This window comes from Vanacampus margaritifer, chromosome 14 (assembly GCF_051991255.1).
Source record: "Vanacampus margaritifer isolate UIUO_Vmar chromosome 14, RoL_Vmar_1.0, whole genome shotgun sequence".
Classification (NCBI taxonomy): Eukaryota; Metazoa; Chordata; class Actinopteri; order Syngnathiformes; family Syngnathidae; genus Vanacampus; species Vanacampus margaritifer.
Window position 1 is genome coordinate 14,100,086 of NC_135445.1, and position 17,147 is coordinate 14,117,232.

Genomic DNA, 17,147 nt, shown 5'->3' on the forward strand with positions numbered 1-17,147 from the left:
AAAAAAGAAAAAGAAAAAAGTGCACAAAGTTTTCAACAAAATCACTTATCACACAAATTAACCAAACATTTAAATCAATAAATAATTCCCTGACTTTTATCCCAATTTTACGATAATCTGGTATCGGCAGTTGATATGCAAAAGCCCGATGCCGATTTGCTTCAAAATGCCAAATACCTGCGCGGATAATCGGTCTATCTCTAACTGCAATGGCGAATTGTGCGTCTATAAATATCACATTTGAAAGAATGATCTAAGGTTTACTTGGAGCCAGTCACAAGAAGGAGTCATGCTCAATGGCCAATATATTGGAGTTATTTCCATGACAATGAGCCTTTATCTATTTTTCATATGGAAAGCCAGAATAAATGCCTTCTCTCTGCAGCGCCACAATGAAATATTGAACCATGTTTTGCTTTGAAACTTTTGCGTGAAGCTCCCACCTCCATGACAAAGCGCTTATCATGGCTGCCTCCGCTTTCAGAGATGAGCTCATACTTGAGGCCTCGTCGTTTCTCGTTCAGCTCCATCACAGGGTTCTTCCCACTTGCTGTCAGTATGGGGCCCTGAGTTCGCACCTTCGGAGGTCACGCACAAATAAATAGGAGACACGTTAGCATGGTTGCCTGGATCGCGTGTGGTTCCATTTCCGAGGCCCACCTCCAGCGTGTTGGAGCTGTCCGAGGAGTGCGTTGCGTTATTGCTCGTGTGCGAGGACGTCTCGCTCTTGCCTTCGCCGTCGGATTTCTCGTCCGAGCTCATAGGGTCCAGGTCTGAGTCAAAACCGGTAGGATAGCCCATCGCCTGGAGAACCTGGGGGGAGAATGAAACACACGGAGCCGAGTGTATCATGATTCATTTTTTCTTTTGAAATAGTGAAAGGGTTTGAATGAAACCGCCTTCCTAAAATAAGTCAGCTTTCATATCATCATGCTTTTAGCAGAGAAAAACAAAAATGGCGTTTTTTCGGACCCAATGGCTGATTGTGTTTACTGATGGAGAGATCATACGGTGAAAACATGATGGAAGGATAGAGAGAACCAAAAACAGGGAGACGAGGGAGAAAGCCTTTTATGGGAATGAAGCAAATAGCGGATTATCCGTTGCTCTTTGCTCTGGAGAGCCTTTTTGTTCACGGCCACTTTAGGATTACATGGATTTGCCCACCTCCACACACACACACATACACACACACACGCACACACACACACTTAGACACACGCACACATTCAGAATCTGCATCGGTACATGAAAACATGGAAGGTATTTTTGGCTTCAAATCTCTTTTGGTCAAAAACTCTCGTTACCTTGACGGCAACATGGAGCTTGGCGGTCTTCTTGGAGGACCCCGATGCTTCATAAATGGTTCCATCCAGGTCCACGGACATAGTGAAGACCGGGGCGTGAACCGGGCCCGACTGGGACAGGAGGCGATACTGCAGCCCTGGGCGGATCTGGTTCAACCGCATCAGGGCATTCATTGGCTGGTTGGAGTCTATGGCTTTGCTGTCGAGAACTAATCAAACAACAACTCGTCAAAGGGGTCAAGTGTTAGATTTCACGAAACATCACCAACTGATGACGTCGCTCTCTGATATACAAATATGAGCAGTTACATACTAACTGAGCAGTTACGTGTTTAAGATGAAGTAAATCTTTATATTCTTTCCCATGTTACCTATTTTTCCTACAATACATCAATTATTACTCGCAGTTTTAAAACACACCAATAATATTGCGTTGTAAGTAGAGCTGTCAAACGATTAAATGTTTTCATCAGATTAACTCATTAACTGCCATTGACGGCTATAGACGTCAAAAATTCATTTGAACTTTTGCTAATAGTTTCACATTTTTTTCACACGCGCATACATATACTCACCCACATACAAAATAAAAATTAATAAAAAATTAATAAAAAAATAAAATAAAAAAAAGAGAGCAATGATGATGCCATGTCAAATCGGTAAAATTACCGAATGAACTGAGCTCTCCAGAATAAAGAAAGAGAAAAAAAAACTATTTTTTTGACGATTTGGGCAATTTTGTGGACATTTTACGGTAATGTTAAGGAGAAATCTTATCATTACTTTTTAAACCTTTTCGGCTTTTTTTTTTGTATAATTTTCTGAGATTTTGGGGCAATTTGATGGACATCAATAATTTTCTATTTTTTATGGTCAAATTTCAAGGTAATTTTTAAAACGTTTTTATCTACCTTTTGTTTGAAAATTTGGACTGCTACATATATATATATATATATATATATATATATATTAGAATTATCATTAATTCATTTAAATAATATTTTATCTAAAAAAAAATCTGTAAAAAAAAAAATGTATTAATTAAAAATTTTTTTTTTTTTTAGAAATCCACAGCGACACATAAGAGGGACTAAAGATCCACATACGGCTCCAGAGCCACAGGTTGCGGACCCCTGATCTATCCAGATGTGTGCAGTAGAGGATATTTGTGCAACTTGTTATGGATCCCCTTTTCCCAAAACATTCAATGCAATCTCTTTTCTTGCCAGTGGCTGGAAATAAAACAGGCTGTCTGCCTTCATCACGAGTGCTTCATCTTCTCCTTGAAAGAAGAAAGACACCGAGATGGTAGAGTGGCCTGGTAAAACGTTGGCAATCGATAGTATTGATCAGCATGCGAGAGGTGTAAGATGGCTAAAAAGGGAGAGAGGCTGACGGGCAGAATAACAGAAGAAAAAAAGTGCTGTGTTTTTCTTTGAAGAAAGATGTTATTCTGCCAGAGGATGTTTGCGCTGCCTACTAAATAAAAAGCAAAGCTGTTTGCAAAAAATAAAAACATGATGTAATGACTTATTTTGTTTGCGCACCTCTTCTAAGATTCCTCTTCATCTTCTTGATGAGGTCCTTGTCGTCCATCATTCCCTCGTCGTATGGCCTTTTCAAACCCAAGCCTGGAGGTAGAGCAAGACTTATTACTAATCATTCACTAAATACTACGCGTGTTTATGTGAATGTCAACACAGTTATACCAGCTGTAAACTGACAAAACTAAGATTGAGGAGGTCAACAGAAATATGACGCAGGTCAACGATATTGATGTTGCTGTCAGAGCCGTGAGAGGGAAAAAAAATGTTCCAAAAAGGTCAGGTCATGTTTGAGATCCAACAGGGAACCTTTTCAGCAAGAAATCCCGCACACCCTTGGAATGGGTTAGCTTGAACGTAAGAATGTATCTCACACACACCTTCTTTGTCACACCACGGGTATTTCTGCAATGGTTTGTTTGAGGGAAGAGGCTCCATCTCCAGCACTTTGCAGATCTGTCCAAATGCCATCAGCCTGAGAGCGCGCTGTCAAACACAAAGCGCATACAGAAAGGAGAAGATGAAAAGACGCTTCAGACCGCATCGGCTGTCCGCATTCTGACATTGCAAGTCATATGAACTTTGTGCTCTCACTGGATTTTGCCTGAGAACTAGCCAAGTTAGCGTTGTGCATTCCGAGTGTTTTGTGTAGTTTTTGCAGACATGAGATCTGAGATCTTTCATAGGCTGGGTTGTTTTTTTCACTCTCTGGATTGGCCTTGTTTTCATAGCAGTTTCAGCATTATTCGACAATTTTTTTTTTTCTTTTAACTCAAAAATGTATTGTACATTTAGAACAGATAAAACATTTTTGATTAACTAGTGAAGTCATGTGATTAATTACAATAAAACAATTTAATCGCCTGATGCCCCTAATTAAAAAAAAAAGAAAATATAAAAAAATTGGGGGTGTCAGATGATAATTTTTTTTTATTGTAATTAATCGCATTACTTCAATAGTTAACTCACGATTAATCACACATTTTGTATCTGTTCTAAATGTACAATGACATTTGTTCCTAGGTTTTCATACTCTTGTTAACAAAAGTGGAAAAAAAATGTGAAAATAATAGAAATAGTTTAAATGTATTTTTGACGTCTATAGCCGTCGATGGCAGTGAATGAGTTAAAGAGAAGTCAACCCCAAAATGTTCTTTATAATATGTTCTATGCGCTCCCATTCGTGTAAAATATTGCGTTTGTGGACTATGAATTAAGCAAAAAAAGCCACCCGTTTTTATCCATCACAAGGGGGCAGCCATTTTGCCATTTTTGTCAACGTGCTGTTGACTAAAAATGACACCACAGTGGCTCACGGTTCCGGTAACGACCAATCACGACTCGCCCGTTTTCTGAGTTTGGTCAAGTGATGTTTGTGAGCCGAGCCATGATTGGTCCTGAGCAACAGTGATGTCATTTTCAATTGTGACGTCGACAGCAAGTGACAAAATGGCCGCCCCCTGAGATGGATAAAAATGGGTTGATTTTGCTGCTTAATTCAAATTCCACAAGCGCAACATTCATCAGAATACCGTGTTTTGACTAGTGGGTCTGCATAGAACATTGTAAAGATTATTTATTATTACTATTAGTTATTTTATTTATTTATTTTACATGTTTGGGTTGACTTCCTCTTTTATAAAAAAAACTTAGTAGTCAAGGTCTATTATGGTATTCAACTGGAGAGATAAAATATATATTTTCTCCGCACAAAGATGCTGAATTAAACACTACTATATATACAACCTATAAAAAAAAATTTGACCATCTCATTGGAGACCTGCGACCTGAAAGACATGAATAGTTTGAAACAAAATAAAAGGACTATTGATGAAAGTGGCAAGAACCTCAGCAGCTGGACAAAGACAGACTAAACATAACTTCTTTGATATAAAACAATGGATATTAAAATAAAAAATAAAAAAATCTACACACCAGCGCTCGAAGGTTTTTGTAATGTAACAAAATGAGATTACGATCAATCATTTCAACCATGTTCCACCACTAATGACACTTGTACAACTCAAATGGGGAAAAAATATCTTATCAATACAAACTGTGTTATTGATGGGGGGGAAAAAAATGCTTTCCAATGACACTAACACTAACGGCAAAGTAATCTTTGTCTAATCAGCGCATGTCAATCTATCACAATCCATCAACAGTACACATTGTCGACCTACACAAACGATGAGGCGGGACGGCGGTGGCCTTCAGTGGCTGTGTGCTAATGTGAATTAATTAGGGAGCTGCGGTGTCTGGGATATTCATGAGGCTGTGTGCAGCCCATTGACAGAACAGCTTCCGCTCTTCTATCTGCGCTTGTATCTGCTCCAATACAATTATCCCCATTGACATTCCAGCCTCGTTCAGGTTGTCTTCAAAGGAAAATGGACGGCGGGATTCACTAAGCCACGCCAGCTCGGAAAGCAGCTTGACTGGGACCGACGCGCGTGTCAAGGAGGACATGACACCACCCACATACATATGCGCTTGTCGGGGTGTCGGAGATGGATTTATGGCTAGAAGTGTGGTTAAATGCTACCCGCTCATTTTCATAGACGTGCTCTCGTACGAGTGTGTGTGGATTTTTACAACTTTAAGCTGCTACGAGGATGCAAGTGTGTGTTGCGTACCTGTGCGCTATAGGTAATGGCCTCCGCCTGCTCATCCGTCAGGTCGGCTAATGTGTTTGTGGGCTCTTTCTCGCACGGATCGCGTAAACCTGGACCGCCTGGTGGATGTGATACAACATGACAACAACAATGTTTAAGTAACAAGAATGACTAAAAACAGTTGGGTCAAAAGTAACCCAATTATCGATTAAAAAATGGACCGATCCACTTAACTTTCTGGGTTGTTTTATAAAAAAAATGACCCAATTTCAGGATCCAACCGACATTTACTTCTTGACTCAAAGTTGGGTCAAATTGACCCAAGTAGAGGATCATACTTTTTTGGGGGGTTATTTTTAGTGCTGTCAAAGTTAAAGCATTAATTGATTAATTAATCACCAAAAAAATATCGCATTAATCATGAATTAACGCAGATTAATCGCACTATTAATTTTGCCATAGATTAGCCTTTAGCTTGACAGCGGATGGCTACGTTTAAGGTAGCACAGGTGGCAATAAACATAATTTCATGCATTAAAGTAAAGCATTTGATGAATGTTTGCGTATCACATTTAGAATATTTGTTCATGTCAAAATACCGGGGTCCTTTTTTTTTCATTTTAAATTATGCAAGTAATTAACTGATCAGAAAAAGGGGAGGATGAGCGTGTGCAGTGGATCAAAAAATGTTGAAGACGTCCTCATAACGTTAAATGTCAAAAGAATGAACACATAACCGGTGATCTTCAAATTTGGCGAGAACATTTTTTGATAAAAATTTTTATTAAAATTAAAATTAAAATTTTTATTATTTACGTGATTAATCAAAATTCTAAGATGCGATTAATCTGATTTAAAAAAAAATAGCGTTTGACAGCTCTACTTATTTTTGACCCAACTGTTTTTAGAGTGTGTGGATTGTCAGCTTCTCTGTGAGCTATTCAAGCAAGCTTCATACTAATAGAGACTAGAGACAATGTCATTGACAAAATGAGTTTTCTATGCATTTTGTCCTTTTCTCCACAAACAAATATTAGGCTACTTTCACACTCTAAAAACAGTTGGGTCAAAAATGACCCAACTATGAGTCAAAAATGGACAGATCCTCTACTTGGGTCAATTTGACCCAATTTTGAGTCAAGAAATGGGTAAAATTGACCCATAAAGTGGATGGGTCCATTTTTGGGGTACTTTTGACCCAACATGGTTTCAATATTTTCATAAAAATACAAAAATCTGTTTTGTTTTTGTATGCTTTGTATTTTGCCTCCTGATTTCTAACAATCTTTTTATTAATATCATATTCAAATGAAACTTGACTCTGTTTAGAGTATGACCAAATAGACAAAATAGACTCAGTTTAAGACTAATATTTACACTTGGAAGAGAGTAAAATAAAGAATTGAAAAAAAATCAACAAAAGTCACTCAAGGGTTGAGGAACAAATTCACGACCTTCAGCTTGGGAGACTGCCACACTACCACTTGAGATATGCCGCTGCTACTGTTTACTTATATCCAAGAGGAGACCAAAAACATCATTTTTGGTCTTGGAGTTAGGAAAATTACAGTTGACACGAGCGATATGCTAGCACACAGCAGAAGCTGCATTGATCAGGGAGTATATCAACCCTTGAGTGACTTTTATTTTTGTCAATTCTTTGCTCCCTTTTAAGTTTTTAAAATTTTAATTAGACTAAAACTGAGTCTATTTGGTCCCACTCTAAATAGTCTACAGAATTTACTGTATATGATTGCCCCTATAACACAATGTCTTTTTCCTTGAAAAAACAACAACACTTTTCTGTATAAATTAACACCTGACACTCATTTTCCGTCCTGTTGTGTCCACAATTTATTGCTCAGACAAGTATTTTATACATCACACCATTAGCCTGACACTGATATGTCACACATTTAATTAGCTCATTGCTGCATGCAGCGTTGTTGTGGGATGGCAATTTTGCAGGTTCAACGTGTTTACAGTTCTTTTTCTTTTTCAAGTGAGTGTTTGTATGATAGCACACACTCAAGTCTTCAGCTGTAAAAGTGACTCATCCAAGCAGTGATTCAGACCTGGTAGCAGTATGCCCGAGGCGAGACACTCCATGACCCGGCGCAAAGCTTCTCCTGCCCCGAGAGGCCTGTTGCAGGTGGCGATGGCCTTCTCGCAGATGAGTTCCAGAGGCTGCCAGAAAGCGCAGTAAAAAAAATTATATTCAAATAATGCTAATCTGCAATGTGATTTACAACAATCCATTTAAAGTAGTGGTTCTTAACTTGGGTTCGATCAGTCTCAGAGTTTTGGCGGAGGGGAAGATACACGTTTGTGATGATGCATTTGTGATCACGCTACAATGCTTGGCCTGTCTGTGCTGGAGGGAATTTGGTGCACTCAGTAGTGGACTTGTGGCTGTTGTGATGGTACGTCGTGTGATTTCATTATTATTGTAATCCCTTTATACTAACCAGTGCTGACACTATTGAATATTTATAGAATCGATTAACCTATTCTTTATTCAATCGATTGATCGACCAAACAGATTTATTTTAATTTTGCATTAAAGTGTATTACAAAAGCATCCCCCCCCCCCCCAATTACTTTATTTTGGTTTTGATTATTTTATTTATTAAGCAGTAATTGGTGTTTATTTTGTACTTTTTTTTGTTTAATGGTTAAAAAAAGAGGGAGAATTGATGGTGTATTATGTTGGCGGTCATTGTTTTCCAAAGAAAAACAGATGTTTGCAAATGTCTTTTTTTAATTAAACACAGAAGACAAGCAGTCTTCTTTCAGGAAGGACTACAGAAATCAGTGAACAATTACTGTTGGTATGCTGAAATCAGAGGATTTGGACAATTTAAATTAAAAAATGGCACCAAACGATTACTCAATTATTAAAATAGTTGTTGATTAATTTGAAAATTGATTACTTGTCGATTAATCTTGACAGCTCTAATATTAATTATGTTGAGCAAAAAAAAAGAAAAATGAAAAAAAGAAAGTGACTGATATGTGCAATATGAATTCCCATGTTATATCGGAACAAATGGTGTTCCACAGGGTTCAATTCTGGGGCCTCTGCTGTTTTCATTGCATCCGCTGCCCCCTGCGTTCCATCTTCAGAAAACAGCAGTGGTTGTTTTAAAGTGTTCTATAAATACAGAGTTGAGTTGAGTGGTGGGAGTCAGCGTAATAACTGCACAGTAGCTCAAGTAGCTAGCTAGCAAAACTAAAGGAACACTTCCTTAAGCTACGGTGCATTGAGATGAAGAATACAAGAACACTGAATTCAAGGTGAGGAGAGCCAGATTTGATAAAAATGCCACTCCCCCTCTTCATTTTGTTCACCAGTAAACCCTATATACAGATGTATTGAATTTGAAAAAATTAATTAATCACATTTTAGTTTTCAATAAAGAAGGGTTCGGTGAATGCACATAGAAAACTGTTCAGTACCCCCAACAAGGTTAAAAACCACTGATTTAAAGTTTGAGGATGACAACATGGTCATACAGACTTACCCATCCGTTAAGGGGCTCCCAGGTGGGTTGTCTATTGCACATGTCTCTAAGTATCCTGAGAACGATAACGCAGGACTTGAGTCCATTCACTCGAGCCTGAAGACAATAGAAAAGGGATAAAGGGAACAGTGGAACAATAGAGATCGGGAAGAAAACACCATGTTCATTTATCCAAACTGCCTCGACTCCAGGATTTGTCCGATTAAGCATTTTTTGTGAAATGCGGCTACTTCTTTTTTTTTTATGTTTTTGGTCAGTTAGTGAGGAGGGAGGACGGGTGTAGGAAGGGCTTTAAAAGGGAGGAATTGACATGATACAGAGCAGGCAGGTTCACAAAATAGCAAAAAGAAAAAACAATTGGACAGTTGCCTTTGTAGCCTTACGATATAATATTTGACAGGGATTTTATGGACGTCATAATATAGAACCGGTAATGTGATCGTTAGGCTACAAACAGCATCAGGCAGGAAGACAGGAAGTGAGTGGGTGCCGACCTGGAACCACTTGGCGTGTCGCAGCGCTGCCAGGGCCAACAGACATCTGTGTCTATCCAGCACCTCTCCCTCTCCCTCTTCCTCCTCCTCCTCCTCAGCCTCCACTCTTTGCTCAGCGGCACCCAACACTGCCACGAAACAATAACAACCCAATGTAGAAAACGTAAAACACACACATCATAGCTGAGCATGTGTGCTTCAATTGCGTGTGTGTGTGTGTGTGTGTGTGAATGCGTGCAGACGCCATTTCTGCGCGAGTGCACGCATACACGCACGCGAGTGTTTTGGTACACGGCGCTTCATCATGCCATCAAGTCGCTCGTCTCCTTGTAGAAGGTGTTCTACAATTCACAGATCTGTGATGAAAGCGCACTATTCAAACAGCGTGTCTTTTTCAACACGGATCAGCTCGGCATCACGTGTTGGTGATAGCGATATGCACGATGCGCTGATCCTCCTCCGCGCAGGTGAGTTGAAAAACACACGCTATTTAAGAGTGACTTACTTTCCGTACATCGAGCAGCTGACAAATCAGTGAAATGGAGAGTCACGAGGGAGGAGAGAACTTTTTTCGACACACAGAGACCCCGCAAACAAATACCTCACAGCAAAATTGGCAGTGTTAAATAAACACCTGCAAAGTTACATTTAACACCTTAAAAGGTGTTAATATAAACACCTTAAAAGTGTCTTTATTAGTCCACATTAACTCATTCACAATTTTTTTTAAGGTTTTCATACACTTATTAACAAAAGTGGAAAAAGTGTTACTAACTAAACTAATAGAAATAGTTCAAATGAATTTTTGACGACCATAGCCGTCAATGGCAGTGAATGAGATAATATAGTTATCACTACACTTTTAAAAGTGTGTTTTTTTACACTGAGATGGGGTTAAAACAACTACGATGTTAGTTAAAAAAAAAAAACTGTCGGTAGTTGAAATTTAATACTAGTCAACATTTGTCAGTGATGATTTTACACTTATGTGTGGCGTCTTAGTCGTTCATCGACAGATGCGAAGGCGGAGATTAGTTACATCTCTGCAGAGTTAATCTAACACTAGGTGATCAAGTCTATAAAATAACACCAATTAACTCTGAAAATGTTACAAAATTACACTAATTAAAATCCACTGCCAAAAATGTAACTCTGAAATTTTAACACTCCAATGTTTGCTGTGTTGCAGGAATGTTTGATTTACTGAGTGCTGTGCAAGGTAAATCAAATCTCCCTGTTGTGTATTTGAAAAGTATTTATTTTAAAAAGTATTTTGATCCAGTCTTCACCAGGCAGGAGTCAAAATAGTTGAGTTTTCATTTTGGGTTTACTTGATATGCACTTGACTTGAGACAGAGGTGGCAAATCCAGGTCCAGAACTTAAAAACCCTGCCATAGTTTGGCTTTAGCCATTTATGCTAGCTAGCTAGCTCCCTAGCAGGTAAACGAGCACCATGAGAGCTAGCTAGGAACCTAGCTAGCACCTAGGGTGGCAGGGTTTTTACTTTCTAGACCTGGATTTGCTACCTCTGACTGATTTTCCCGGAGCGAGCACACAATCAAGTGTCCAAAAGAAGAACTAAACAGAAAGAGCATCTACTAAAGTTTAGTTTGAAATCAAGCACAACTAAGGACGGATTAAAGCAGGGTAAGAGGTTAGAGAGGGTTGTATCATTCTTATGCTTCTGTATTGTTTTTGATTCATGCTGCCAAGTACCAGCGAGGCGAGTTGAATCCAACACAGCCGTATACGAATGAGTGCGGTTAACATGGGGTTTTCGATAAGACGTTTGCGGGCGGGACTGCCAGTGAAATAAAACACACTAAAGAGTCTTTGTGGAAACATGCTCAACTAAATGTTTTGCTCATCCCTTCCAAACCCTTTCCTCAAGAGGTACTAAGCGGCTATGTCAACTGTTATCGTCTATATGGAAGAAGCACAAGTGCATTATCTCTGAACTCATCTGGCCATTATTGCAGGCCAGCTCTTCTCCTGTCAAAGACAGCGCAGTGTGTGTGTGTGTGTGTGTACTTGTGTGCATGTTTGCTTCAGTGTGATATATAAAGCTGTATCTCAAGGTCTGTCCCACATGGGACCGCTCAGACGTGGATCATTACGGTTGCTCCTTTATCCCTCATCTCAGACTGCTTCTCTTATTCTCTGCCAGCTGCTTTTCCCCTCAGCACACTCGCGACCTAACAAAGGCGACAGCTGCACCTCAGATAAAAGTACAGTGGAACCTTAAAAATCCAACGCCACTCAGGTCATACAATTTGGAATCACACTAACATTTTAGGCGAAACTATGTCTCTTAAAGATGCACACACACAAAAAACTCGACTCAAAATTACCAATACTTAACAAAATATATTAGTAGTAGGAGAATGTTTGAGAATTTGGGTAAAGTGAGTATTCAAAGATTCGTCAGTTAAACAAAATGAACCCCCAAATTTTCTTCACAATGTTGTATGCATCACCACGAGCCTAAATGTGATATTCTGATTAATATTACGTTTGTAGAAAATGAATTAAAGGGATACTTGACTCATTGAGCAATTTTTAACAGTAAGAAGATAATATTTTGTCTATATTTAATGTGACAACTTCATTATTTTTCATAAACAATTATTAATTATATTAATAATGAATTCATTCAAACCCAAAAACGTTTAAACACGGTTTTGAATACTTTGTCTTTACTTTCCCAAAATGTATCTATCTTGTTTTTTTATGCAAGAGCATACAGAAGGCTTTGATGCAGCTTCTGACCTGAAGAGGACGCTTAAAGCAATGGTATTTAAAACAAAAATGGCCAGGTGGCAGCAGAGTATAAGAGATCAGCCAGGGCCATGTTGCAACACGCTCTTTTTCCAAGTGTTTTCAACAGGTTTGTGAATATTGATGTAACTTAGCTATATGCTAATGCTAATTGCTGCAAAATGGAAACAGATACAAATATATCTATTTTTCCTGATGAAAGAAGAGACTAATCTTTCTTTAGGTAGGCTCCATGTTTTTATAGCAATAGAACACAATATTCCGTGGGCCGTGCAAAATCAGTCAAAGTTCAGTAAAACAGCCGGGAGCGAAGGGGGTTGCTTCAGTGAAAATGGCTGGGAGTGAATGAGTAAAAAACATATTTTGCCACTTGCTGTCGACTGAAGATGACATCACCTGTGCCGGGGAAATAGGTAACGGACGACCAAACACAGATCACCTGTTTTCTGGGTTTGGTCAGCAAAATAAGTCATGAATGGTCGTTACCTGTTTCCTCAGCACAGGTGATAGATGTCATCTTCAGTTAACAGCAAGTCGCAAAATTATTTTTTAAAGGTATTAATTATTCGTGAAAAATGATAATATTATCTTCTTACTGTTGAAAATTGCTCAGTGAGTCAAGTATCCCTTTAACGCATTCACTGCCATTGACGGTTTTAGACCTCAAAACTTAATTTGAACTATTTCTATTAGTTTAACATTTGTTTCCACTTTTGTTAACAAGAGTATGAAAACCTAGAAAAAAAATTATTGTACATTTAGAACAGATTTAAAATTTGTGATTAATCGTGAGTTAAATATTAAAGTAATGCGATTAATTACAAGGAAAAAAATTAATCGCCTGACGGCCCTAATTTTTTAAAATCTTTTCTAAAAAAAAATGTTTTTAAAAATAAAAAGATCTTTAAAAAAGTCTAGGATTTCATACTCTAGTTAACAAAAGTGGGGAAAAAAATGTTAAACTAATAGAAATAGTTCAAATTATTTTTTGACGTTTATAGGCATCAATGGCAGTGAATGAGTTAAGCAGCAAAATCCATCCGTTTTTTTTAATCCATCTCAAAGGGCGGCCATTTGTCAATTGCTGTCGACTGAAAATGACATCACAGTTGCTCAAGACTCGACCAATCATGGCTCACTTGTTTTCTGAAGCTGAGCAGTAATTGGTGATTTGTATTACTTTCGACTTACTTAGGAAAACAGAATAAAAGGCATGGAGCTTGGCTTCAGAGGTTTCAATGTATATACAGTATAACCAATTCTGTATATTGGCATTAGAGCATGTTCAAATATATTTAAGATAAATAACTGCATGCTGTAGTCTATAATGACAAGGACTGACAACTGGAAACAAATGTAATATTATGAAGCTGCATTTCACATCAAAACGTTTACCATTTGACTTGAATCATAAGGCCCGATTTGTCCATTTGATCATATGAAAAAAGCGACAACTGGACTGTGAACGCGACACAATAAAAACAACATCATTCCAAAGTGCTTAAGAGCTTGTTTCATCCTGCGAGGCTTGTTTGTAAATAAGACTTTCAAATGCACGGAATAACCTTTGGTGCACGAACTATGAGTAATGTCACGCATGTCATTTAAAGGCGTCCACGTATGCACATGCTTATGAGCAAATAAGCGAGTGCTCTTCTTGATCCCGCTGTGGCACGTGTGGCCAACTTTTGTGTCATCTCTCATCTCTCCCGGAGACCTCAGTGTCTCGTTGGACAGGAGCCACATGATGGATGGCTAGCTCGCTACTGCTCGGTTATTGATTCCGCCGCTTTGCTGGCCTTGCTTCACTCGCCTCCTTTGCCCACCTCCTACAAGTGATTCGAACCCCCTTCCCATGAATTAGAGGGGCAAAGGGATGGCGAGGGACAATCCCGCTTCCACTCTGGATCGCAATTGTCACATATGGTCAGGGTTGGAAGGGTTACTTTTAAAATGTAATCTGTTACAGTTACAAGTTACCTGCTAAAAAATGTACCATAATATTAAAGTAATGTAACTGGATTACTTTTGGATTACTCCAATATTGAGTGATGCTCATGAAGACAACTCTCTCTCTCTCGCACTCTCGCTCTCTCTCACTCTCTCCCGCACTCTCTCTCATCGTAGAAATTGTAATCCATCGAAGTAATCCCCATTTTTAATAAATGTACCTGTAATCTGATAACATGTTTTTTTCCTGTAACTGTAATGGAATACAGTTTAAAATAAATTGTAATATGATTACGTAATGGCAGTATATGAGAGTGTGATAGTTTTAGGTAATTTTTAATAGTTTGTTAATCCAATGGGGTTCCTCAGAGGGAATGATAGGATTTATTGCTCAGGGATTATTAAGTAGAATGTTCATCTGATTAATATTGAGGGGATCTGTTCTCCTACCGTAGCCATTCGTCTTCTCCTGCTCCTCCACTTCATCCTCCTGTTCTGCCACCACCTCCTCAGATCCCTCCCCAGGTAACTCCTCGTGCTCCTCCCCTTCTTCCCCTTCCCCTTCCCCCTCCTCCTCTTCCTCTTCCTCCTCCTCCTCCTCATCATCATCATCATCTCTCATGGCCGGCGAGGTGAGTGTGATCTTCAGTGTGAGTTTGGGCTCCGTTGTAGCCCGTACCACGATGGCCGCCTCGGGCAGGGAGCTCGTGACCTCGTATTTCTCCTCTGTCAGCTTCTGTCATGTGTCAGGCAGAAATAAAGTGGACGGTCAGAGATCAAGGTCACTAAACATGACGGATTGGAAAAAAAGCAGTACAGTGAAAATAATCTCAGTCTCTGTGCAACAGAATGACAAGCAGAAATAGTGTAAACAGGTCTCGAATTTTTTTTCTTTTCTGTTCTTTGTCCTTGAGCTAAAATTTTGGAATTATTGAACTTCAATCGTTTTTTACTGGTTTAGTACCAAGTCAATAAAATGTCCTCCCAGTTTCAAAAGCAAGCTGGTGCGTGTGTATGCCTGTGACACGGTTTAAGTGAGAGTATCAGCCAGAAGCAGCACATCCAAATTTGGCTCAAATGAGAAAATCAGAAAGTCAAAATGGCAGAGGCGAGACAGGAGATGACACCGCCTCCGGACATACATGAGCACACGTACTGCACGATCTTACACATAGACGCTTCCCATCGTTCCCGCTCACCTCATAACTGCAATAAATGAGTGAGGGATAAAATCGATTTATTGGATAATTGCTGTGTGATGACATCCATTTGAAGGGATTGTTATTCATTCTTTGAGAAATTGTTGGATGTGCTGGCATATTTTATGCTAGTCAAACATTTATTATAACTCAATTATTCTTTTATGATGACATTAAAGGTTGTTTATTTCAGATAATTATTATAATGCATCATTTTTATCATTGCTATTAGCTCGTATCATAACTGGCAGTTTTAAGAGGATTTTAAAATGCTACAATATGACCTTTCAGAATGTTGGTTGACAGACAGTTAATGTGCCGCTGTTTTGGTTAGCAACAGAATGCAAATGAACTCATTAGTTCATGTCTGTGTGTGAACAACAGCCAGTCAGAAAAGAAAGAAAAAAATCTGAAAATAATTTCATTAACAAAACAAAAGAAAACGGAAAAAAATTAAAACTAACTGAAACTACATTTTATGTTTACACAACTAACTATTATTATACCAAAAATGTATTTCATTTTAGTCTTAATAATTTAATTAATTAATTTAGTACATGAGCCTTTGGGGATGATTTTAAGTATATTTGTTTTGATATTTTAACCAGAATAAAGACGTTTGAAAGTGAGTCAAACATAAGTGACGTCATCTAGAAATCCAGCCAATAGAAAAGCACCTTCGGATGACGTTGCTCTTAGGCGACAATTTTGCATGCTTGACTTTTGGCTCCAATGGCTCGGCCCGCCTGCTTTTTCATTTAACTCAGCCGAAATGCAATGCTAGGTAAGAAATGTGTTACTTTTTTTCATTTTGCCATGTTGTTTATTGCACACAAGTAATGCACAAAACAAACCTAATACTGAAACTAATTAAAACTAAACTTAAGTTAAGCATTTTTTAAATAACTAAAACTAATAAAAAACTAACAGAACCACCCTGAGTACTAATTAAAACTAAATTTAAAAAACAAAACCCAAAACGAAATAAAAACTAACAAATGAAAATTCCAAAACTATAATAACCTGGATGTGATATAATGACACTTAGATCTCACCTCTATTTGACCAGGTAAGTTGTGGCAGACTGAGTCCAACAGTGTCTGTGTAGGTTTGTCGCTGCACATCAACACCAGCTCCAGGTCCATGTCACCTTTTATGAGGAGGCCTTTCGCAACCAACCCGATTCTCATCACTCCGCACAGCACTCTACCACTGCTGGACTCCCTTGACGAAAGTTAGATTGTGATATGATTAGCACTGCTTTCTGAAATCAGTCACTCAGCAGGCGACGTCAGGCCTACCTGTAGCCGTCACCGGACCCCTCGGCTTTTTCGGCAGGCTCCTCGTCCTCCGTGCTGTCTGGCGCTTGGCTGTCGAGTTGGCCGAGTGCCTCCGTGCTCGCCTGATCCAGCCAGTCTGAGACGTGTTTGAGGGCGCACTCCACGTTGGATACCAGCGTCTGAACCGCCTCCAAGTCGTGAGAAGACGGGTAGATGGTGGAGTGCTTCGCCATGACGTGGCGGTCGTCATTGCTGAAGGAACGGAAGGACCTCTGAAAGGGAAATATGTTGACAGCCGTTAAAGAAATGCAACCTAAAAAGTAGAGTAGTCGGTGGCAGATTAAAGCTTTGTAGTTCATTTCCGTCTATAGAATACTATAAACCAGGGCTCAGCAACCTTAACTGTCAAAAGAGCCATTTTAGGTCAAATAAAAAAAAAAAAATTTTTTTTTAAC

The 17,147-nt window shown here is 38.9% G+C and overlaps 1 protein-coding gene across 5 annotated transcripts in view; it reads right to left on the reverse strand.

The window, feature by feature from the left end:
• Positions 1-17,147, reverse strand: part of strbp (spermatid perinuclear RNA binding protein) — a 96,305-nt gene that overhangs the window by 15,842 nt on the left and 63,316 nt on the right. For all 5 annotated transcript variants that reach the window (XM_077542748.1, XM_077542750.1, XM_077542747.1 and 2 more), the window contains 12 exons: positions 16,714-16,964; positions 16,468-16,636; positions 14,664-14,949; positions 9,485-9,612; positions 8,991-9,086; positions 7,542-7,653; positions 5,488-5,585; positions 3,232-3,337; positions 2,855-2,938; positions 1,308-1,516; positions 661-813; positions 444-578 (listed from right to left, as the gene is read on the reverse strand). In XM_077542748.1, the coding sequence (XP_077398874.1) occupies positions 444-578; positions 661-813; positions 1,308-1,516; positions 2,855-2,938; positions 3,232-3,337; positions 5,488-5,585; positions 7,542-7,653; positions 8,991-9,086; positions 9,485-9,612; positions 14,664-14,949; positions 16,468-16,636; positions 16,714-16,964 (1,827 nt within the window). The remainder of the gene's footprint in view (positions 1-443; positions 579-660; positions 814-1,307; positions 1,517-2,854; positions 2,939-3,231; positions 3,338-5,487; positions 5,586-7,541; positions 7,654-8,990; positions 9,087-9,484; positions 9,613-14,663; positions 14,950-16,467; positions 16,637-16,713; positions 16,965-17,147) is intronic.